Source organism: Lissotriton vulgaris, chromosome 4_1, assembly GCF_964263255.1.
Source record: "Lissotriton vulgaris chromosome 4_1, aLisVul1.2, whole genome shotgun sequence".
Lineage (NCBI taxonomy): Eukaryota > Metazoa > Chordata > Amphibia > Caudata > Salamandridae > Lissotriton > Lissotriton vulgaris.
Window position 1 is genome coordinate 1,132,776,426 of NC_141691.1, and position 26,055 is coordinate 1,132,802,480.

General features: G+C 44.8%; 1 protein-coding gene across 2 annotated transcripts in view; it reads left to right on the top strand.

Annotated features, from left to right (window-relative positions):
- Nucleotides 1–26,055, top strand: part of TMEM245 (transmembrane protein 245) — a 982,890-nt gene that overhangs the window by 354,057 nt on the left and 602,778 nt on the right. For both annotated transcript variants that reach the window (XM_086965376.1, XM_086965377.1), the window contains exon 5: nt 23,705–23,896. In XM_086965376.1, the coding sequence (XP_086821502.1) occupies nt 23,705–23,896 (192 nt within the window). The remainder of the gene's footprint in view (nt 1–23,704; nt 23,897–26,055) is intronic.

Sequence of the window (26,055 nt, forward strand, 5' to 3'; positions counted from 1 at the left end):
ATTGTTCAATAAATGTTTATTGAACACGCCCAGCTTGTTTATTCTGTGTATCTGTCTGAGACAAACTAAGTAAGCACAAGTGACTGAGCGAAAAGTAGTATATTTTTTCTGTTAGACCTGGTATCATTGGCATGAGTCTCCCTTCCATTTTTTACTGATTGCCTCTTCTGTTTTTGTTCTGTTTTGCTGGTTAAATGCGTTGGGCACTGTGCCACTGCTATTCAGTGCCACAGTGCAAGTGCTCCCTATGTGAAATTGATGTATTGATTAGTACCTCCATAATTGGGTTATTTGATTTATTTGTGAGACCCTAGTACAGTGCACCATGTGTGCCCAGGGCTTGTAAATCAAATGCTACTGGTGGGCTTGCAGCACTGGTTGTGCCACCCACAGAAGCAGCTTGTAAAGTGTGTCTCAGGCTTGTTATTGCAGAGCCTGTGTGCAGTCTAGTACTGCCATGTTGACTTTGGCAAGTGCACCCACTTGCCAGTCCCTAAACCTTCCCTTTTCTTCATATCAGACACTGCTTCTGTAGGCCCAAGGCGCTGGGTGCATTGTAAGTTTAAGGTAGGACATGCCCGGATGTGTGTGGCATGTCCTAATAGTGAATTACAGTCCTTTTCGTTTTTCACTATTGCAAGGCTACCTGTTCCCCCATAGGCCAGAATGGGCAGTTTGATTATAACTTCTTATAATCCTAACTGACCCAGGGAACATGGTAGAAATTTGAATTTAGTGTGCCTGAACTCGGAATGATAAATACATCTTTTAGTGAAGTTGGTTTTAACATTCTGTGTTTGAAAATACCACTTTTAGAAAGTAGTTATTTTCATGCCTAGTCATCCAGCCTGCCTCTGCTAGCTTGTGTATTGTGTGTCTGGTTTTGTGAGTGACAGAGGCTAAGGGATTCCAGGAGACAGGGTGAGTCAGCACAAGGCTGAATAGACCTATCTGCATGCAGATGGGTGGGATGAGTAGCACCTGAGTCTGACTAGGGCTGTGTATGTCTTCCACGATGCTGGCTCTACCTCCTCTGATGACCCTGGCACACCCAGCCAAAGGAAAACAGGAGTCACGTAAACAAAGTTCTCCAGGACTGCACATAACTGGTTTGGACTTGGTACAGGTCCCTCTGCCTTCAGAGGACAAAGGATTTGCTTGTATAAATATGGGGACCCAGACCCCAAGACTTTAGATTACTTCTGAAACAACAAGACGAACCTCTGTCAAGGAGAAGAACCAAGGAAGCTGTAGGAGTTGTACTGCCCCCTTGACAGTTTGCTGTGTTGCAGGGTTGACCTACAGTGGTGTCTTCAGTGCCAAGGAGAGAAGAAGGAACTTTTAAAGAACTTTCATCATCTTGGTGAATATTACTCCAAGGGCTTGAACTTGTGCTTGCCTCCTTCTGAAGCCTCAGGGACAAAAGACTTCACCACCAGCTCCCCTCTGAATTCCTTTGCTCGGAATTCTGTCTGCAGAAGCCTGTGTGTCGCTGGGAGCTGGAAGCGCGACGCATCGAGAAGAAGCGCGTTGCAGTCGTAGCTGTTGCCGACTCACCAGAGAAGCGTGTCTACGTCAAAGCTGTTACCCGATGCATCACCGGAGAAGTGTGTCGCCGCCACAGAGGTCGCCGTTGCACACAGGAGAAGCGTGTCACAGGACCTGTCGCGGCTCCAAATTTACAGAGTTCGCCGCATGGCCGCCGGGCATGCACGCATCGTCTTCACGTCGTCGCATCAAGGGCGCCATCTTATTGCATCGCATTGTCTCATCGCATCGAGGCGCCATCTTGCCGCATCATAACCGGGCCACAGTACTAGAATCTATGCATCACCTCCTCTTCGGTAAGGACCAAGACGCATCCCCTATTATGCGCAAGCATTGAGGCGCGACACATTGTCTCCCCCAAAGCAAGGAAATGACGCATCTCCAACTCTGCAAGCCCTTTTGTTTGTTTGAGTTACGCATCCAGGTGCTTTTGTGAGAACTGTGTCGCATTTATCATCAACTTGAACTAGGTGACTTCTACCATCTTTAAGTCTATTTTTAAGTAAAGTATTGTGGGTTTTTGTCATTTGTGGTCCTATTTTAAGTCTGTATAAAGAATATTTATTTTGCTAAAACCTGTGTTGTATCCATCGGTAGTGTTTTCACTGTATTACTGTATGCGTTCACAAATGCTTAACACACTGGCTCTGAGATAACCCTGCCTGCTCATGCCAAGCTACCAAGGGGTGAGCAGGGGTTATCCAGTAGTATAATCCCCTTTCCCAGACTTAGAAGCAAAGGTCCCTATTTGGTCAAAGGTGTATACGATTGCCAACTAGAGACCCCCAGTTCTAACAGTTTCGTTGGTAGGAGGAGATTATAGTGGCACTGTGAGCTAGCTGATACAGACAGGCTAACATACCCGGTGGGGGTGCACGGTATCAGTCTGCCACCAGTCCCACAGTTTGTTATCCAAACACACAGATCCTGTATAGGTCATAAAGGAACTGAACGACAGGGCGGAGAGTGGTGGCAGCTTGCCCCCCCTACTCTACTACCGCAGTCTTGCAGAGCGAGCAGCGCATGTGCGCTGCCGCTAAAGCCCAACCTAAAAACGTAACTCATCTATAACCGAGCATGGCTCTGATATGTCTCTACCCTCAGCGGACATTCCTGCGCCATCCTCGTGATCAGTGTCCAGTTCTGAACTGAACTCTGAGCTTGTTTCTGTTGAAATTAGTTTTGCCTGATTTCTCGCTTGTGGAGCAGCATTATTTGACAATTTCTGTCTGGTAGATTAGCAAAACTGTGCAAATGTATAAATTTGACTCCTTTGATAGTCCAACCTACCCCTTGTGAATTCTATTGCCTTTTGTTCTCTGATGGTTTGCTCATGTTAATTAAGTTTGGTTTCCAATTATTTTTTAAATTTCTGAACTGCTTCTGTGTTGGTCAGCTGACCAATCTCTTGTTGAAGTAATCTTATTTCTTCTAATATCTTCTCTCTGTCTCGTTTTGCATATTTGATGAGAATTTTCATCATTTTCTGTGATGAATCTGCACTGCGCTGGGCCCATTCCTGTAGTATACTAGGGTCTGAGTTCTCAAAGGTTGGAGCAATCAACACTCTCAACCAGGGATGTGGACTTCCTATAGCCCAACGCCCAGGACATATTGTTTGGGGTCAAGGGCAACACGTTTTCATCTGTATTTTGTCCTTGGGACAAGTAGGCCCAACCCCCTGCAGCATAAACCCTTTTGGCTGCCCGTTTGCAGTACCACATTATGGTAAGTAAGTAATAGCTTTATTTCGATATAATTCATATCATAAAAAGCAATACATATATATTAAAAAACAGTAAACACCAGTGCAAAACAAGACATGTATGTTAAAAGACAGTAAACCAGTGCATAGGTAGTAACATACAATTCAAAAAGCAAAATACATGGAAGTTGCATAAAAACAATCTAAGATACATATCAAGCAATATATGAAAGCTTCTTAGATCTAATGCGCCATGCCCAGCCTAAGAATTTCGCCAGTCCACTTGCAAACAGGGGCTGAGGGTCCGTTTTTAAAATTCTTAAGGCCTCCTTATGGGATCTAGTCCCGAGTCGAGGGGCTGCATACCACATTATGGATCATGGAAGGGCACTGTCTGCAGTTAAGGTAATATTTTTATCCATCTATCACTGCTGTTCAAACTTTATATTTATGGTTCATTAATTGAAACCTTTTATTATTAGAGTGAGCGCTCTAAATAAATGTGGTGAGCTCTGACTGCACTACAGACAGTGGTTCCAGTACAAAAATGTGTATACACGTTTTCAAAGTTTATGAATATTAGGCAATGTATAATGCTCCCAGAATGCTCTCTGATTTTATGCAAATATTTTCAGAAGCTTGAAAGCAAGATTGATGATTCTTTGCTTTCAAAATAAAATGTTCATTAAAAAATGAAAGCAGTAAAAAACATTTCGCCAAACTACTGTAAAATTTCAGGTACCATTTCTTTGCAGCATCATTTAGTAACATGTATTGATTCATGCTATTATATCCCCCAAAATATTCATAATGGAAAATCATTATACCCAGTTTCAAAAAGATTATGGGAAGCAAAAGTTAACAAGCATTGGCAAAGCCAGTAGGTCTGAAATTGGTGGTCAGCTTTTTAGTTTTAGCAATGTGTGAATTGTTTTGGCATGGATTTTGTAAAACCTTATTAGTGTAGGAGCTGCTCGCCCCCCCCCCCCCCATTAAAACAAACATTGACAAAAGCAAAAATATTTTTTGGTCTCAAAAAGCACACACTGCCCCAGTAGTTACTGGCACTGAACAAAACAACTTTGTGTGCCGGTATGCTCCTTGTGAAAGAGCAGAATGCTGTCACTCACAGTGAAGCCAACCGATACAGGGGCAGACAGATTTTTAATAAACTGAAAAGGTCATGGTTAACGCACGACCAAATTAGGGGCCCAATTATTAAAGAAAGTCTCAAAAGTGCAACCATGGTGTATGTCCTTGCATTAAGTGCAGCTATACGGCTAATAAAATGTTCCCACAGATGCAGCATTGCTGTCCGAGATGTTTAATGGACGGAGCGGACCTGCTTCATATGCCATGGGCATACCCGAAAGTGCGGGGATTCTGGGACAATGTTAGGCACATAGTTGGAGGGGTTGCACACCGTGAACCTCAAAACACCGTGGAGGAATGTATATTAGGCCTACATAAACAGGTGTCCAAACACAAAGTACAATACCAGTTTATAGACCTGGCGCTTATTTTAGCGATACGTGCCATCACTATGCGGTGGAAGTCGCGGAAACCTCCTTCTGTATTCAACTGGCACAGCGAGTTGCAGCGGTGGGGCAGTGCAGAGTGTGCTGCCTTGCGCAGAGAGGAACTTAGAGGTTTATGCAAGACCACAATAGCTTTGAAATGGGATGTTATGCTAGAAGCCCTCAAATCAGTCGACATCGATCAGTCAACCCTCACACAGCTGTCCACGCCGTAAGACGAATACTCCCCGAAAGATACATAACATGGAGTAGCATTGTATATAACTGTATAACTATCACAAAGCCTACATTGTCTGTAATACTGTATTTATGCTTTTTCTAAATGTACATGGGACCGGAGGGATGGGGGTGGCGGGAGTTGGAAATTCGTTTTTTAGCTCACTAATTATGCTAGCAGTTCTAGTAAAGATACCTGTCTCCGCGTATAGATAGGATATCGGGAAGTACTACTGTCGTTTACACCACTATTGCTACTGCTTTCATGGAATATATATGTCGACAGCACTGTTTAAAGCAGAGTTAATTATATAAGGTCCCTAGCAGGAAAATTATTAACAGTACAGATATTGTTATATATGCTAGATCCATAACATGTACATGATTATGTGCGATATGGGACATTGCAATGAATTGTTTATATTCTCTTAAGAAAATCAATAAAATTATGTTTTTAAAAAAGCGTGTAGCTATACGGCTTGTGTGAATTCCCAAGAATTTACAGAAGTAGGACAAGAAATAGTGCTTCTAGAAAATATTTGTGAGCAGCATTCTCATTTGAGCATGAGCAAATGTGCATGTGTAGATTTGCTCATACGAAAATATGAGTGTTTGCAAGTTCACTTTCCCTCCAACCACTTTTTTCCCAACTCTGGAACAGGGTTTACGTGTGCCATTGTCAGGAGTATATTTCCAACATTTCTCAGTATGGGAAAAGATTAGAGAAGAGTTGTTGAAAGCCCTAAAACATGCAGGTTAGTAGGTTTGCACAGACTCAAAATGGCATTCTAACCCTGGAACTATTGCTTACCACTACCTTCAACCCCAGTATAAAGATCTGGGGAAACGTGACAACATAAGTGGAGTGCAAGTATTCAAACACTGCTATTGTATGAGCCCTGGCATCACCAGAGAGGCTATGTAAAAGCTCTTATATAATTAGATTGCTGCCATAATTTGTCGCCGCACTACATGGCACCAAATGGACACGTGGATTTAGATACAGGACAAGTAGATTTATGAAGCAACCTGCCCATGGACAAGTAGATGTCATCATAAATTCCAAACCCCTGTCAACCCTAGTGGTACTCTCACCACTTCCAGATGTTTCTCTAACAACTTGCAATCCCACCACTTGGAGATCTCTGTTGTGGTAAATTTCTCAAGTTTTTGCATTCTTGACTGGAGATCCATCCCAGGCGGTGCACTGTTCGAGATCTGTGTGCGCTCAGATGCACTCGCTGCATTATCATCAAACATAGCTTCAGCTGCTCCTTCTCTCTCTTTTAGCCAATTCTCTGCCATTTTCACTCAGGACTTTTCCCTAGCTAATCTTCACAGCTCTTTTCTCAATGCTAACCTTGCCCCGCTGGGAGAATTGTCTCCCAGCACCTCTCTCTGATGCATACAATAACTGTGCTGTGTAAGAGAAGCCGCTTACCCGCTTCCAGGTGTCCTGCCATTCTCCAATAGCACTCCTCAGTGCTCCTCCTTACTAACAATGGCTCTGACTTCCATCTTGTTTTCAGCTCGTATGGAGGGCTCCGTGGAATGGGTCACATGTTTTCCATAAAAAACCCACATCAACCCTAAATCCTCAAACGATTCTTGCTATCCAAAAACCCACACCCACCCTAAACCCTAAAGTTACCCTTACCACCCAAAAACCCATACCCACCCTAAACACTGAAATTTCCCTTGCCACCCAAGATCCCATACCAATATATATATATATATATATATATATATATATATATATATATATATATATATATATATATATATATATATATATATATATATATATATATATATATATATATATATATATATATTCACTGAAAAAAACATGGGTGACCTGCCAAATGTTGCCATTGGAGGCTTTAAAAACAATGAAATCACGAGGTACTTGTAGCAACAAGATGGCGTTCCCGGAAAAGCGGTGTTCTGCAATTGAGGAAGTTCTATGAAGAACGAAACGCGTCTTGTAACAATGCTGCGCTGAAGAATGCAATTGAAAATAAAGAAACTGACAAACCTGGTTGTCGTGTGCAGCTTCACCTCCCTCTGTGGGGAAACAGTGAAAATAAATTATCGGCTTGGTTCCGCCGAAGGAGACTGCGCTGCCATCTAGAGCGCCATACACCCTCCAATTGAACCTCTTTTGTTGCTCCGGTAAAACGGCTTAGGAGGTTGTGGTGCTCCCGGGTACTGATACCCGGTATTGGACTCAAACAAGCTTTCAAAGGAGCTGATTTGGGGAAACCTGTTGTCGGACAGAAGTCCAAGGAAGAAATAACATTGTCGGCATTGAAGCAACACCGTGCCCACTGGAGGGTAGAAAAACATTAAAAAAGACCCGGGAAGCCGCTTGCACTACAGGTACCATAAGGCTTACAACAGGAAGTGACCTGCCAAATATTGCCATTGGAGGCTTTAAAAACAATGAAATCACGAGGTACTTGTAGCAACAAGCTGGCGTTCCCGGAAAAGCGGTGTTCTGCAATTGAGGAAGTTCTATGAAGAACGAAACGCGTCTTGTAACAATGCTGTGCTGAAGAATGCAATTGAAAATAAAGAAACTGACAAACCTGGTTGTCGTGTGCAGCTCCACCTCCCTCTGTGGGGAAACAGTGAAAATAAATTATCGGCTTGGTTCCGCCGAAGGAGACTGCGCTGCCATCTAGAGCGCCATACACCCTCCAATTGAACCTCTTTTGTTGCTCCGGTAAAACAGCTTAGGAGGTTGTGGTGCTCCCGGGTACTGATACCCGGTATTGGACTCAAACAAGCTTTCAAAGGAGCTGATTTGGGGAAACCTGTTGTCGGACAGAAGTCCAAGGAAGAAATAACATTGTCGGCATTGAAGCAACACCGTGCCCACTGGAGGGTAGAAAAACATTAAAAAAGACCCGGGGAGCCGCTTGCACTACAGGTACCATAAGGCTTACAACAGGAAGTGACCTGCCAAATGTTGCCATTGGAGGCTTTAAAAACAATGATATCACGAGGTACTTGTAGCAACAAGCTGGCGTTCCCGGAAAAGCGGTGTTCTGCAATTGAGGAAGTTCTATGAAGAACGAAACGCGTCTTGTAACAATGCTGCGCTGAAGAATGCAATTGAAAATAAAGAAACTGACAAACCTGGTTGTCGTGTGCAGCTCCACCTCCCTCTGTGGGGAAACAGTGAAAATAAATTATCGGCTTGGTTCCGCCGAAGGAGACTGCGCTGCCATCTAGAGCGCCATACACCCTCCAATTGAACCTCTTTTGTTGCTCCGGTAAAACGGCTTAGGAGGTTGTGGTGCTCCCGGGTACTGATACCCGGTATTGGACTCAAACAAGCTTTCAAAGGAGCTGATTTGGGGAAACCTGTTGTCGGACAGAAGTCCAAGGAAGAAATAACATTGTCGGCATTGAAGCAACACCGTGCCCACTGGAGGGTAGAAAAACATTAAAAAAGACCCGGGGAGCCGCTTGCACTACAGGTACCATAAGGCTTACAACAGGAAGTGACCTGCCAAATGTTGCCATTGGAGGCTTTAAAAACAATGAAATCACGAGGTACTTGTAGCAACAAGCTGGCGTTCCCGGAAAAGCGGTGTTCTGCAATTGAGGAAGTTCTATGAAGAACGAAACGCGTCTTGTAACAATGCTGCACTGAAGAATGCAATTGAAAATAAAGAAACTGACAAACCTGGTTGTCGTGTGCAGCTCCACCTCCCTCTGTGGGGAAACAGTGAAAATAAATTATCGGCTTGGTTCTGCCGAAGGAGACTGCGCTGCCATCTAGAGCGCCATACACCCTCCACTTGAACCTCTTTTGTTGCTCCGGTAAAACGGCTTAGGAGGTTGTGGTGCTCCCGGGTACTGATACCCGGTATTGGACTCAAACAAGCTTTCAAAGGAGCTGATTTGGGGAAACCTGTTGTCGGACAGAAGTCCAAGGAAGAAATAACATTGTCGGCATTGAAGCAACACCGTGCCCACTGGAGGGTAGAAAAACATTAAAAAAGACCCGGGGAGCCGCTTGCACTACAGGTACCATAAGGCTTACAACAGGAAGTGACCTGCCAAATGTTGCCATTGGAGGCTTTAAAAACAATGAAATCACGAGGTACTTGTAGCAACAAGCTGGCGTTCCCGGAAAAGCGGTGTTCTGCAATTGAGGAAGTTCTATGAAGAACGAAACGCGTCTTGTAACAATGCTGCGCTGAAGAATGCAATTGAAAATAAAGAAACTGACAAACCTGGTTGTCGTATGCAGCTCCACCTTCCTCTGTGGGGAAACAGTGAAAAAAAAAGAAAAAAAAAAAATATATATATATATATATATATATATATATATATATATATTCACTGAAAAAAACATGGGTTATAGACCATATATAGTTAGGAATTAGCATTTACAAAACCTTATTTTACTCACACAAAACCATTGAAATTCGCATATATAGTTAGTTGCACTAACTATATATCGCGCACCCGCAATCCACTGCTGATGATGTCACATATTACATCATTCATGACATGGTCAGTGACATCACTGATGACATCTCAAATGACATCACCAATGACATCACTGACAACATCCAGTGACTGTATGTTTCTGTAAGGTTAAAATATGTCTTACATATTGAAGAATGAGTGGATGTATAAATGTCTGGATGAAGGATTTAGTAGGTGCATGACTGACTGTATGAGTGAGTGATTAAATGTGTCTCACTGAGTGCATGGGTAAGTGACTAAACTGTCTTAATTTGTACATCATTATGTCTGTTGTTCTGTAAACTGCTGCATGTGTTAATCAGTAGCTATATGAGTAACTATATGAGTTATTGATTGATTGACGAAGTATTTGTATGGGAGACTGAGTGTGTGTGTGGCTGGCTGGGAGATGTGTGACTCTGTGCAGATCAATGTGTTCTTGTATCGATGATTGTATAAGAGAGTAAGTATGTGTTAGAAAATGTAAGGTACTCTATGTTTAACTGTATTGATTAGAAAATGGAAGTGTGATTGATTCTTTACAGGACTGACTAGGTGTGTGAGTAACTCCATGGATGAGTGGCAGAGTGTGAGTGTCTATATTGGTGTATGAGTTCATATGATAGTGTTGTAAAGATGAGTGATTGTATGAATGAATGATTGTATGAATGAGTGAATCTGTGTGTAGACATAGGAATCAGTGAGTGCGTATGTAGTAACTAGTATTGGTGTGTCAATGGTTTAAAAAATTATATTCTGTATTTTACACTGGATGTAACAGAGGTTATATTAAAGTGTGAGGAGATGCATTGTATTGTCACATGAATTATATCATCAGTGATGTCATCAGTGATGTCATTTGAGATGTCATCAGTGATGTCATTTGAGATGTCATCAGTGATGTCATTTGAGATGTCATCAGTGATGTCATCAGTGATGTCATCAGTGATGTCATCAGTGATGTCATTTGAGATGTCATCAGTGATGTCATCTGTGATGTCACTGACCATGTCATGAATGATGTAATATGTGACATCATCAGCAGTGGATTGCGGGTGCGCGATATATAGTTAGTGCAAATAACTATATATGCGAATTTCAATGGTTTTGTGAGAGTAAAATAAGGTTTTGTAAATGCTAATTCCTAACTATATATGGTCTATAACCCATGGTTTTTTCAGTGAATTTTCAAGGTTTTGTAAATGCTAATTCCTAACTATATATGGTCTATAACCTATGGTTTTTTCAGTGAATTTCAATGTTTTTTTAATAGCAAATATCAAAAGCTTTAAAATGTCAAGTACGTGGTAGGTAAAAACATTTTCGTGTCTATGCACGCTGATGTGCTTTGAACGCTGCCCCCCCCCCTCCCCCCTCTTTTCTTTTAGGAGTATTCTCTCTTTGCAGATAGTGAAGGGTAGGTAACGCAGGCCTTTGCCCCCGTTGTAATCCGTCGTGCCTGCTTCCCTCTCCATTTGATTGATTGTTATCCAAGCATTTACTGTTTTAGAAATGGTTCTCTTTGGTTCATTCTCTATTTACAAACAAGCACAGAGTCGCAATACTCTGTTTAGTCTTTGCAGATAGTGAAAAATCGTTAGAAACAACAAAAGGAATCAAGCAAAATCAGTAGGCCACTAATGGAATCTCTTTTTGACCTCGCTAAAATAGAAACATTAGGAACAAGCCCTCATGAGAAATATGAAACTAGTGAGAGGAACTGAGCTCGACGCCATGATGGCTGCAAGACAGCTCGGCTCCGCCGCCCACCCCACCCAAAACAACGGCAAACACTATGCAAATATTATAAATGTATACAACACACCAACAAAGTAACAGGGTAAAAAGTTTTATTAAATAACTATTTACATGGCAGCCTGCTGCAACATCGATCTAAATGCATGCCGCCGTTCCCGGGATTTCTCCCCGACTACTCTGCGGCCTACGAGATGGAGAGGCCGGGGCGTTGACTAGGCGGGGCCTCCGGCCGCAACCACAGCGCCAACGAGAGCTGCTGACAGCCACTGATCTGAAGAACCGCTGCCTGCGGTGCCTCCCTGAGCCGCTTGACGGAGGCCCCCGAGGGGCGGTGTGGTGGCGCGGACTCGGAGGGGGCGCTTGACTCCTGCCCCCACCCCAAGTCTTGTTGCCCTGGTGTGGCCTGAGATCGCCCCCGACATAGGCGGTCGGCTCCCGGGTTCAGGCGGGACTTGTTGCCTTTTGGTGACTTTTCCATTCTGGACCTTGTCCCACAATCCGTTTGACCTGAAGACACGTCCTGCGGTGCCCTGGTCCAACCATCACATATACCTGCGCCAGGAGACGGCGTGGGGTGCACTGGAAGGGAGAGGCGACGCGAACGAGCCTCCCCCACCTCCCCAGGTGGAGGTTTCTCAGCTACACCCCAGCGCTTCACTCTGCCACCTGAGTTGCGTCCGCTCCTGTGGCACAGGGCCTCGCTCGGCCAGCTGAATTGCGCCTGCTCTTGTTATTACAGCGTCTCACCCGCCATCCGGATGAATTGCACCCACTCATGCAGTACAGCGACAGGCGGCTGCCACGGAGCTCAGGAAATGGCGGTCGGCTCCACAGACTTGGGCCTGGCCTGCAAGGATGGCTCTGGACAACCCTGGAACTCGGACGCTTGACGGCGTGGGGTGCACTGGAAGGGAGAGGCGGCGCGAACGAGCCTCCCCCACCTCCCCAGGTGGAGGTTTCTCAGCTACACCCCAGCGCTTCACTCAGCCACCTGAGTTGCGCCCGCTCCTGCGGCACAGGGCCTCGCTCGGCCAGCTGAATTGCGCCTGCTCTTGGTATTACAGCGTCTCACCCGCCATCCGGATGAATTGCACCCACTCTTGCAGTACAGCGAGAGGCGGCTGCCACGGAGCTCAGGAAATGGCGGTCGGTTCCACAGACTTGGGCCTGGCCTGCAAGGATGGCTCTGGGCAACCCTGGAACTCGGACACTTGACTGCTAGGGCATGGGCCCCATTCCCAAAAGCGTCTCCTCAGCCTTGAAGATTCTACAAGAGTCACCGGGGCCCCCGACTCCCGCAGACTTCCGGTGGGGAGCGACTGCCATGATTGCTCGCGGAATGACCACGACGTAGCCACGAGGTGCTCTCATACTGACGCCAGCTTCAGTCTGAAACATCCAGAAACACTGTAGACTACCAATTCGATCAGTTCCGGTGGAGCCCCAACGTGACCCGGTAGAGAAGAACTTGCCCTCCCCTCTTTTACTGATGGTTCTTGTTGCCTATCCCTTCTGTCATATGACGCACCGCGTTAGCGCACCCGGAAGTGCTCCGGTGCGCGAGGCGCGAAAAGCAGCTACCCGGAAGCGATCCGGGGCGCGGCGCGGAGCGCGTAACGTAAGCATAACAGGTCATGTGACTTGTTAATAAAACTTTTCATTGGTTCATTTCACTTTTGGGTTCCTAATGATGTAAGGCTAGGTCATGTGACCTAAAAATAACACTTTTTATTGGTTGAGAACTATTTTTGGTCCCAAATGATGAAAACCCTCCTTGTTTCCTCACTCTGACTTTCATCTTTGTGAGAGGAAGACCTTTTTTCATCACTTAGCAATAGCAAGTGATGCATCCCCACCACCACCACCACCCCCTTGGAAGAGAGTATCACCTCCTCATGTGGTGGTTGTGCAAGTGGTGCCCCCCCCCCCGCTACACCTTCTTGTTGCCTGATTCGGCCAGCTCAATCGATCGAGCATGAGATTCTGTTGTGATCTGAAGAACCGCTGCCTGCGGTGCCTCACTGAGCCGCTTGACGGAGGCCCCCGAGGGGCGGTGTAGTGCCACGGACTGGGAGGGGGCGCTTGGCCCCTGCCCCCTCCCCAAGTCTCGCTCGGCCAGCTGAGTCGCGACCACTCTTGCAGCCTACGACATGGAGAGGCCGGGGCGTTGACTAGGCGGGACCTCCGGCCGCAACCACAGCGCCAACGATTGCTGCTGACGGAGGGGAGCCTTGCCGGTGAGAGCCACTCATCTGAAGAACGGCTGCCTGCGGTGCCTCCCTGAACCGCTTGACGGAGGCCCCCCAGGGGCGGTGTGGTGGCGCGGACTGGGAGGGGGCGCTTAGCTCCTGCCTCATCCCCAAGTCTCTCTCGGCCAGCTGAGTTGCGCCTGCTCTTACTATTACAGCGTCTCACCCGCCATCCGGCTAAATTTCAACCACTCTTGCGATACAGCGACTCTTCCATTCTGGACCTTGTCCCACAATCCGTTTGACCTGAAGACACGTCCTGCGTGCCCTCGCAATGCGGCCTGGTCCCTGAATGTGTGCAGGGGGACGGTATTTCTCACTCGACCAGCAGAGTTGCGCCCACTCTTGCGGCCTACGACATGGAGAGGCCGGGGCGTTGACTAGGCGGGGCCTCCGGCCGCAAACACAGCGCCAACGATCGCTGCTGACGTAGGGGAGCCTTGCCGGTGAGAGCCACTGATCTGAAGAACAGCTGCCTGCGGTGCCTCCCTGAACCGCTTGACGGAGGCCCCCGAGGGGCGGTGTGGTGACGCGGACTGGGAGGGGCGCTTGGCTCCTGCCCCCTCCCCAAGTCTCTCTCGGCCAGCTGAGTTTCGCCTGCTCTTGCTATTACAGCGTCTCACCTGACATCTGGCTAAATTTCACCCACTCTTGCGATACAGCGACTCTTCCATCTGGACCTTGTCTCCCCAGAGGTACATCACCTTACACAGACATGCACTCTGATCTCCTTGGCCTCATTCAAGCATCAATAGTAAGATTTTCATAGGTGAGTGTAGGTTCATGGTTTTCCATCCACAGACTAAAAGCCTGGAGTGGGAGTGAAAGAACCATAACTAGGTAAGAAGAAAGGCAGAGGCTGTAGGAAGGACTCTGGATATGGTATGTTGCTTGGTCCCTGAGATGCTCCCGGGGTCCGGCGGAACTTTTTGCCTTTTGGTGACTCTTCCATTTTGCACCTTGTCCCACAATCCGTTTGACCTGAAGACACGTCCTGCGGCCTGGTCCCTGAATGTGTGCAAGGGGACGGTATTGATTGGATCAAGATGGCGGCTTCACACAAAGCTGACTCAAGTGTTGCTGTTGATGCTATGCAAACAAAAACTGGTTTTCAGTTTGTACATTATTCAGGATTTTTCCATCCAAGGCTGGTTGAGAGTTTGTAGAACGATGGCTTCAGATTTTCAACATACTACTCTTCAACATTCTTCATAAATGTAACAATGTGAGACTCACTAGGAGAACGCCGTTTATCTTTACTTTCAAAATGCTGCCAACAATATTTTCTGAATGGAAGACACCATCTTGTAGCATAAAAGGCTGCGTCAAGTGTGGTATTGCCCAGAATGTCTTGTTTTCTAGTGCTCGTAATGACGAAGCCAGAACTGCCGAAAGGGATTCTGGTCCTGCCGCTACTTATTGGAGACATCGAACTATACTCTGGACCTGCCTGGCCTCGACCAAAATGGCGCCAGTATGGGAGCGACTTGCAACTCCTTATGACGTTCTAGTTACTTAGCCTTGATGCTATGGGGGATGTATGCGGTCTTAGTTCACATGGCGGGCGGGGAAGGGTACTGACTGGGAATACAGACAACCCAATTGATGTCGATTTTTCATTATTGATTATTGTATTAATAAAGCTTCAAAGTAATGTAACCCATGATACTCGCCCATGGTGTACATATGGACGATTTTATTGTAACTGATCCTGTTATACTTTCAATTAAAAAATAAACCTTCACTGATCCTACAACCGTTTGTCACGTTTAGTTTTTTCAATTAAATGGCTCGCTTGTTACATACTCCTATACCCCTGGCTTTTGAAAGACACCATCTTGAGGAATAAAGAGCTGCGTCAAGGGTGGTATTGCCCAGAATGTCTTGTTTTCTAGTGCTCGTAATGACGAAGCCAGAACTGCCGAAAGGGATTCTGGTCCTGCCGCTACTTATTGGAGACATTGAACTATACTCTGAACCTGCCTGGCCTCGACCAAAATGGCGCCAGTATGGGAGCGACTTGCTACTCCTTATGACGTTCTAGTTACTTAGCCTTGACGTTATGGGGGATGTATGCGGTCTTTATGCACATGGCGGGCGGGGAAGGGTACTGACTGGGAATACAGACAACCCTATTGATGTCGATTTTTCGTTATTGATTATTGTATTAATAAAGCTTCGAAATAATGTTACCCATGATACTCGCCCATGGTGTGCGTATGTTCGATTTTATTGTAACTGATCCTGTTTGCATGAGTGGGTGCAATTCATCCGGATGGCGGGTGAGACGCTGTAATAGCAAGAGCAGGCGCAATTCAGCTGGCCGAGCGAGGCCCTGTGCCGCAGGAGCAGGCGCAACTCAGGTGGCCGAGTGAAGCGCTGGGGTGTAGCTGAGAAACCTCCACCTGGGGAGGTGGGGTAGGCTCGTTCGCGCCGCCTCTCCCTTCCAGTGCACCCCACGCTGTAAAAACATTTTCGTGTTTATGCACGCTGATGTGCTTTGAACGCTGCCCCCCCCTCCTCATCATTTAGATTACCACCGCCCATTGCACAAAAGCGTACCGTGCGCTCCCCACGCAAAAAAAACGATTTTTTAAAATTAATTTATTTATTTATTTTTTGCCCCGCGGGGCCCTTTTAAAGCCTCCACATCAAACCTAGGGGGTCAGGGAGGATCTACTATGCCCCCTTATGGTCATTTCCCCCTTCGTTTTGGCCTCCTCTTGTCTCTCGATCCTACCGAGAGACAAGATGGCGGCCGCTCCGGACTGTTTAGAATGTTGACAGACACCGGAGAGCCAATCAGCTTCGCTTCGCAAAGTTCCGTTACGCGAAAAGTACGCGAACCGGAGCGCTACCCGGAGCGCTGTCACAGATATATATATTTTTTTTAACGTTAATTTATCAAAATCCACTGGAGCACATATATTGAGACCGAGCAAAGGCACATCGGGCTAACAGTCCCTACAATATTGCCAAGTTTCATGCAAATCCATTCAGCCGTTCGAGCTAAAAGTGAGGCCAACCGCCCTATGGAAATTAACATGGGAAAAACGCGTTTTGGGACCCCCCTTTTTTCTCGGCCCCCCCCTTGACGAACACCCCCCAAATTTTCAGGGGCTGCTCAGAAACAAAATATGCCATTTTCCAGAAAATTTCAGCCAATTCCGTCCACAAACGCCAAAGTTATTAGACATAGAATTTTCAAAAATCCCATAGAGAAAAAATCCTAACTATATATACCTACTGGCGACCGCCAGTAGGTTATATATATATATATATATATATATATATATATTCACTGAAAAAACCATAGGTTTCACACCAGTTATAGTTAGGAATTAGCATTTAAAAAACCTATTAAATTCACTGAAAAAACCATAGGTTTCACACCAGTTATAGTTAGCTGGAAATTTTACTGATATAAAACCATTGAAATTCCCACGTTATAGTTAGTTGGACTCACTATAACTTGCGCGCCTGCAATGCACTGCTGATGACGTCACATATTACATCACTCATGACATGGTCAGTGACATCACTCATGACATCACTGATGACACCATCCCTGTGACAGAGTGACTGACCTCCTTTCAGTGTAATGTAACCCCTGAAACACATATTCAAAAATAGAAACTAACATTTACAAAAAAGTGGCGATACCTATACCAGTTACAACAACCAATTCAGTAATTCAACCATTTATATACACATTTACTCATTCACCAACAGTTCTATATAGTCATTCATACATATACTCACTTATCATATGTAGTGAAACACCTTTACATCCGTTAACACACCGACAGTCTTCCAAAAGTTACTCACACATATACTCACACATGCAAAAAAACTATTGAACATCCATTTATTTGCATATACAGCTATACACACACTACCACCTTATTCCTAAGGAAACTTACACATACTTACTCTCTTAAACAATCACTTATAGAATCACATACTTATTTAAACAGGAACTCTTACAATCTCTCACTCTCACATTTACTCACTTATATAAATCAATACTCCATATACTAGAATAAAACATATGTATACACACTCATATATAAAACATATTTATTTTTTCAGAAAGACACACATTCTTTGGATGGTGTCATCAGTGATGTCATGAGTGATGTCACTGACCATGTCATGAGTGATGTAATATGTGACGTCATCAGCAGTGCATTGCAGGCGCGCAAGTTATAGTGAGTCCAACTAACTATAACGTGGGAATTTCAATGGTTTTATATCAGTAAAATTTCCAGCTAACTATAACTGGTGTGAAACCTATGGTTTTTTCAGTGAATTTAATAGGTTTTTTAAATGCTAATTCCTAACTATAACTGGTGTGAAACCTATGGTTTTTTCAGTGAATTTCATAGGTTTTTTAAATGCTAATTCCTAACTATAACTGGTGTGAAACCTATGGTTTTTTCAGTGAATTTCATAGTTTTTTAAATGCTAATTCCTTTGTATATCGAGTTTCTAACCTTTTTTTTTTTTACAATTTGCTGTTTTTTTTAAAGTATTTATTTTTTTTTATATTTTTTTTCTTTTGCGCTCTGGGTGCGCGCTCCGGGAAGCTTTCAGCTAAGCTCTCCTGTAAGCTTCTCCGAGAGCTCATCTGAAAGCGCACCCAGAGCGCAACTGTCGTTCGTGAAAAAAAAATATGAATGAAAAGTTAATAATAATGCAAAACATTTCGTACCATACAAATAAAATTTGTTTTTTTTAATATGGAAAATGATTATGCATTTCTATAAAAGATTGATGACGTCACTTCGGCGCGCAACGTAAGTGCCCTCGGAAGCGCATACGTGCGCGGCGCATAAACGCACGGAAAAGCGCCTACGATCGCGCCACGTTTGCGACCCGGAAGCGCCTACGATCGCGCTGCGTAAACGCACCCGGAAGTGCTCCGGAGCGCGCAGCGTAAACGCATCGGGTCATGTGACCCTAAAATAACACTTTTCATTGGTTGCTAACAGTTTTTTTTTACAATGAATGAAATCCCCACCCATTTCCTTCACTTCTTCTTTCACTTTTGTGACTGAAAGACCTGCCTTTTTTGCTGCTCCATATTCCTGGATTCATCATGGCTGCCAGACTATCCAGCAGTGAAGATGATTTCATTGATGAAGAGCCTCCTACCCCAAAGGTGAAGGAACATTTCATCTGGAAATTTTTTAAGTTTCCAGAAGGCCAGAAGAAGGTGAATGCACCAAAAGTAGAGTGCAGGATCTGCAAACAGGTCCTGTCACGGGGTAACCCCCCAAAAAAATACTCTTTTGGCAACTTCACCATGATTCGCCATGTGGAGAGGAGGCACCCCCAGAATTTTGCCCGGGAAAGTGTCAGGGCTCTGGCACAGGAGGTTCCCAGAGATGGGGCCTCTACATCAACAGGAGGAGCAACTTCTTCTGGGAGAGAGCAATCGCAGGAGCAGGTGGCAAACATACAACCTGCATTTAACCATGGGGTCGTCAAATGCAGATACTGCAATCAACTCCTCACCTATGGGGAGCAAAGTGTCCTGCTCATGGTTCGGGCATTGGAGAACCATCACTGCCCTTCCCACCCCTAATTTTTTTCTTTTCTTTTTGCTCCTGTTGAGCAGTTTCTATTCCCTGTTTTTGTTCCTCTTCAGTTAAAAGAAGAAAACCAAAAGTTCTTTTCAGAACTACCTCCAATTCTCATCAAAGAGCTATAATCTTAAAAAATGAAGAGTAAGTGAAATATAGTGCATTGATAATTGAAAGGAGAATGAGTAAGAAAGAACAGAAAGGTATGAGAGGTGAAAGGAAGTGAAGTAGGAGGACTGAAAGAAGGTGAGTGTTAGAAAAGAAAGTTATGACACAGTGAATAAACTGGAGGCCTCATTTCTGAAAAGTGACGCATCGCTACGTGAAAATAGCGATGCGTCACTTTTCTGGACGCACTCCTTATGACATTCCAGATATGTCATATTTAATATATGACTAATCAATTCGCAAGGAGTTACAGATATGTCAGTATTTCTGACATATCTGTAAACACAAAAGTAACGCATTGCAGGAGTGCGTCACAAAAGTGACGCAACTCCAATAATGTGTCCTTTCACATGGAAAAAGCACCATGTGAAAGGTTTGCTGTGAAGCAGGCGCAAGATTTTGGCGCAACTGCATCCTAAAAGTGACGCACTGCGTCATTATTACCAAGCTTTTTGCAAGGAACACCCCCTCTGCATGCATTATACCTGACACTATTTTTTAAAAAGTGACGCATCTAGGTACATGGGTCACTTTTTAAAACTCTGCGCCATATTGTATCTGCATCAGGTATAATGTATGCAGAGGGGGCAATCCCTCGCAAAAAGCTTGGTAATAACAACGTACTGAAATCTATGAGATTTCCCTGCGTCACTTTTAGGATGCTATTGCGTCAAAATTTTGCGCCGGCCTCGCATCACTTTTATGTTTACACATATGTCAGAAATACTGACGTATCTGTAACTCCTTGCAACATGATTCGTCATACATTAAATATGACACATCTGGAATGTCATAAGGACTGTGGACAGAAAAGTGACGCATCACACCAGCAGTGTAATAAAATGTGCCTCGTTGCACTATATTTAAAGGATGCAACAGCATCCTAAAAGTGACGCAGTGAAATCTCAAACATTTCACTGCGTCGCTATTACAAAGCTTTTAGTGGGAGAACACCCCCTCTGCATGCATTATACCTCACGCAGATATAATGTGGCGCTTGATTTTAAAAAGTGACCCATCTACCTAGATACCTCACTTTTTAAATATAACGCAACGCAACACATTTTTTTACACTACTGGTGCAATGCGTCACTTTTCTGTGCGCACTCCTTATGACATTCCAAGTAACGCATTGCTGGAGTGCGTCACAAAAGTGACGCAACTCCAGTAATGTGTCCTTTCAAATGGGGAAAGCAGCATATGAAAGGTCTTGCCTCAGTCTAACACCTGCTGTAAAGCAGGCACAAGATTTTGACGCAACAGCATCCTAAAACTGACGCAGTGAAATCTCAAAGATTTCACTGCGTCGCTATTACAAAGCTTTTTGCGGGAGAACACCCCCTCTGCATGCATTATACCTGACGCTATTTTTAAAAAGTGACGCATCTAGGTACATGGGTCACTTTTTAAAACTCTGCGCCATATTGTATCTGCAACATGATTCGTCATACATTAAATATGACACATCTGGAATGTCATAAGGAGTGCGCACAGAAAAGTGACGCATAACACCAGCAGTGTAATAAAATGTACCTCGTTGCACTATATTTAAAAAGTGACGCATCTAGATAGATGCGTCACTTTTTAAATATTGCATAACAATGCGCATTTTTTTACACCGCTGGTGCGTCACAAAAATTGACGCACAGGAAGCGCAAAACTAACAGCGCAAGGCCTTCATAAATATGGTCCTGGATTTTCCCCGTGCTTCGCCGGTGCGCGTACCATGCGCTTCCCCCGCGCAAAACGAAAAAAAAATTTTAATGCCCTGCAGGACCCTATTTTAGTCCCTACATCAAACCTAGGGGGTCAGAGGGGGTCTACTCTTCCCCCTTATGGTCATTTGCCCCTTTTTTTTTCAAACCCCTTGTGTCTCGATTTTACCGAGACACAAGATGGCGGCCGCTCCGCACTGTTTAGAATGTTTACAGACAACTGAGATCCAATCAGCTTCCTGCGCGCAAGTCGCGTGTCGCGCCTGGAGCGCACTCCGGTGCGCGCACGGGAGAGCGCCTATAGATATATATATTTTTTTGAACCTAAATTACTCAAAATCCACTGGAGCACATATCTTGAGACATAGCAAAGGCACATCGGGCTACCAGTCCCTACAATTTTGCCAAGTTTGGTGGAAATCCATTCAGCCGTTCGGGCTAAAAGTGAAATCGACCGCCCTATGGAAATTAACATGGGGAAAACGCGTTTTGGGACCCCCCTTTTATCTCGGCCCCCGCTTGACGAATCCCCCCCAAACTTTCAGGGAAGGACCGGACCGCCATGAGACCATTTTCCTGAAAATTTCAGGCAGATTCGTCAACCGGCGCCAAAGTTATTCAAAATAGAATGTTGAGATTTAACATTGAAAATTATCCTAACTATAACTACCTACTGGCGACCGCCAGTAGGTAATATATATATATATATATATATATATATATATATATATATATATATAGTACAAATTATTCTGTTTTCCCAATTAATTGGAGCAGGTCTTATATGATGTTGCTAATAGACACAATAAACAGGAGATGGCAAGAGCTGCCACGATAAGAAGATCAAAAGTATGGGGTTGTTGATGAGCAGGGATAGGGAAACGCAGTTCATAGCAAAATATGTTGTTGCCATCTTATATGTAAGGTTCAAATCAAGATATTAGCTACAGTATCAATCTCTATTATTTGTTGCATTTCTCTGATTACAATAACCGTCCTGCCTGAATTGCACTATTGGTTTACAGAAATACCAGTGATAGTGACAAGAATAGTTTTCGTGTGCCTATGGAGTGTCTGCATTAGGATAATTTGGGCCAAAGATTCATCCAGGGGGCAGCTTGTCTGTAATGGCGGAGGAGTGTTGTCTCACTGCCCAGAGTCAGCAGATGATAACTAAAATGATAAGACAATGTTCTTATCATTGTATTTATTGCTGTCCCTAGCAATAAGTATAGGACAGGCCTGGCATTGCAGGGAGGAGGGGTAGTACGCACTTATAAGTGCGCATGTCTGTCCGGCCAAACCCACATGCTCACTTATGTTTCTCCAACCCAGCTGTTTTACACAGCCAGTTAGAGAAACAGCACAGACTTCCAGTCACTGTTTGAGTGGCAAACGATGCCTTTCAGACCAATCCTGGCGCTTCTCTCATAGCATGAGAGTAGTGTCTGGATTGAGTGGAGAGCCTGTGCTTTGAGGCACATCCACTTCCGAGGAGCAACAAGATAGCTGGTAGCCGAAGCGGAGCCTCAGTTAAGTTTTTTAACCTTAATATTTTATTACCAAACCCCCCTGCCCCTGTCTATCCCATCCCCCTGCCTCCACACTACCACTTTACAGAGGCGGCTGCCACAACTGGAGCCATCATGGGTGAGCAGGGTAGCCTTGATATAACTTTCTCAAAGAAGGGTGAGGGAAAGCCACCAGGGAACCTGAGTTGTAGTATCTGGTGACGGATGCCATTGTGAATTGTTGTCTGAGGGCCAGATAAAAAACAACCACATATAAAGACAGAGCAAACACCTTAATTCCCCACTTTGATAGAGTTGATTATCATAGGGGAAGGGCTTCCTGTCAAAATAAGATACATACTTAGAATGAGTTTCGGTGGGTTTGGCGGCAACTGAAAATGGAAGCTGGAATGGCATTGTGGAAGCTGGAATGGCATTGACATATTCTCCTTCAATTAGCTATTTCAACATTCCTAGGCTACACAACATCTATACACCTAGTTGTAAGCAAATAATGCCCAATTTGAAGCTGCAGAGGGATTCTGTGAATGTGAAACCTTCGAAACATTTTTATTCTGTAAAGGGATGGGAGAAATAAGTTAGCTGTATATTTCTGTTTACTCTTGGCTTGCCCACGATGGCCCAACCCAAAATGTTTGCTCTAGTAGAGCATACCATAAATAGGAAGGAACTATAGCGTTAAGTTCATAACCTTTGTAACATCTCTAATTTGTGAACTTCTCACAAGCCCAATGGCAAAATTTAAAAGGTGTTGCACACCTTTACCAGCACTATCTATATATTTTTTCATTTTACTGAAATGTTTCTCCTCCATTAGAAGTTGATTGAAGGAATATGGGGTCCTCTTTTGAAAACGTACTTTTTTTGTCCTGCAAGCCAATGCTACCACTATCTATAAAGTATATGATACGTTTTGACTGGTGTCAATGGCACAAGATGTGTGACTAAAATATTCAGATTGGCAATTTCTCCATTAAACTGTGTTAATGGGGTTTGCTTTATACCATCGTTCACCATGATGTAAAAGGGACTAGTAATTCCGTTGAAACTTCAGAAAGAAAGGGATTACACTACAATCGTTTTGCAAGTTATTATCCCGCTTTTTCATTGTCCGTCAGTAGTATTGACCTTGTACCTATTGCGTTCTTTCTTACCATGTCTTTATTGAATTGTCTTGCCATTTTTCCCTCTCTCTACAGATGCCCAGCAGCCATCCCAGGTACCCTCCTTCCCTACCACACCGTTAGGCAAGCACAGGAGTGAAATTGGAGCTTTTCTCCGAAAAAAGAAGACCAGTGACATCTATTTTGTTCTTCTTGTATGGGCCATCGTAATAGTTCAGATCTGGCTGAATCTGTGGATTATTCAATTGCTTCCGGTCCCTGTGGCAGGTTGTCAAAGTTATACATTTGCTATGTTTCTATTTGTGAGAGTTTTTTTTTTCAAGCTTCCTAACTGGCTATCATTTTCAAAACAATGTTTGTGATACCTGGTAACAATGGTTATCATCGCTAGTGCTAATGACATCATCTCTCGGTCATGAACAGTAGGATTTTTTATTCTTGATTAAATATGTATGTGTGTGTTATCACATCTGTAGGAAAGTACTCCCTTTGGCATGGTTACCCCCAACGTTTTGCCTGACTGTGATGAATTTTTGGCTTAATGTGACTGGGTTCCTGCTAACCAAGTTCACAGTGCCTTTGCCTTGCTCAAAACTGTACCTTTGCTTCCACAATTGACACACCTGTGGCCCACACAAGTCTCTTGTAAAAGGTGCCAGTGGTACAAGGGCATTGTGCCCAGAAAGGGTCTCTAAGGGCTGCAGCATGTATTGTGCCACCATGAAAGACCCCTCCCCAAACACATGCCCACAGCCACTGCAGCCTGCATGTTTTGGTGCTGATAAAAGTGAAGAGTTGGACTGGCACACATCCCTGTGTACCAGGCCTACCAGTACTACAAGAGGCATAGATAAGTCACCCCAACAGCAGGCCTTACAGTCCTATGGCAGGGTATACTATACCTCATTTGAGGGCATATCTAAATGAGCGGATATGCCCCTTTAGTTTCTAAGTTCATTCTTAGACATTATAAGTGCACAGCGAAGCCTTACTGAGTACATAGGCAGAGAGTTCTACAGCTCCATGATGGCTTCACTAAATTGCAAGATGTCTGGTATCAAACATCTCATATTAAAGAGCCCACACTGATGCCATTGTTGAATTCATTAATACATGCACTCAGAAGGCACCTCGGAGGTGCCCCTGCAAACCTACCAAACCACTAATGTGTGCCTGACTGGTCTGCACCAGCCTCCCATCTCTAGACATGTTTCTGACCCCCCTGAGGTGGAAGCCAATTGGTCGCATGGGTCAGAAACAAAGCCTGCTCTGGGTGGAGGTGCTTCACACCTACCCCCAAGCAGGAACAGCATAGAAGGGTGGTGAGCCTCAAAGTCTTTCTGCCCTTTGTAATGCTGATCTGGGTCTCTCCAGCTAGTGGAGATGCCCGTCCCCTGACAAAGCCCCCACTTGGCGGCAAGGTCGGCTGGAAAATTAGTAATTAAGAGGTGTGTCCCCTCTGAGCCTCGATCACCCCTAAGGTGCCCTCAGCTGAAGTGACCCATTCCTTTGTGAATCCTCCATATTGTTTTGGAGGATTCTAGCCAATAGGGTTATGGATATACCCTCTCCCCAGAGGGAGTAGACATACAAAGGGTGTAGTCACCCTAAAGGAAGTAGCCCACTGGCTACTGCCCTCTAACCCCTATAATGCCCCTAAATTAAATATTTAGGGGCACACCTGAACCTTAATCCTCAGATTGCTGACAACTTAAGAAGAATAGGACAAAGAAGAGTCATGCAGCATCAAAGACTGAAGATACCAATTGACTTGGCCCCATCCCTACCGACCTGTCTACATCCCTCAAAGACCGTGCTACAGAAGAGCGACTTGTCCCGCAGCCCAGCGACCTCCAAAACCCTGGGAGGACTGCCAGCCTTCTGCAAAAACTCCTGAGCTCTTGTGGCTGACCTGTCCAGGAGAAAAACAACTTTAAAGACCAAGTGTTCTGCCGGTGGAACCACAAAGTTGACCACCTCTGCATCCGGAACCGGACTTATGACACCAAAGGACATCCCTGCACCCAGAGCCCCTAGTCCTTGGGGAGATCTACTGACAATGTCCCGACCCTTCAGCACATCCCAGCTTACCTGTTCTGCTGTAGGTTTCCATCGAGCGTCCTCCTGGCCCTAGTCTGCAGCCTTTTTCCAAGTTTAAGACTCCCCTTTGGTTGCATTAGGCGCCCAAAGCTGTGTTGGTACTCTGCACCCATGTGCCTCTGTAGGTGTGGTGTAAGTTTGGTGCTGCCTTGTGGCTCCCGTGTTTACCTTACCTCCCAGGGATAGTATTCCAAAACCGTGTTACTCGCCTGCAAGTAGTATCAATTCAATTGCCCCTTTCTCTATTGGATAACATTGGCACCAGATCCCGAGTGTAACCTCTGCACCCGCCACCCCGGAGTCGCTGGTGGTGCAGTGAGGTCACT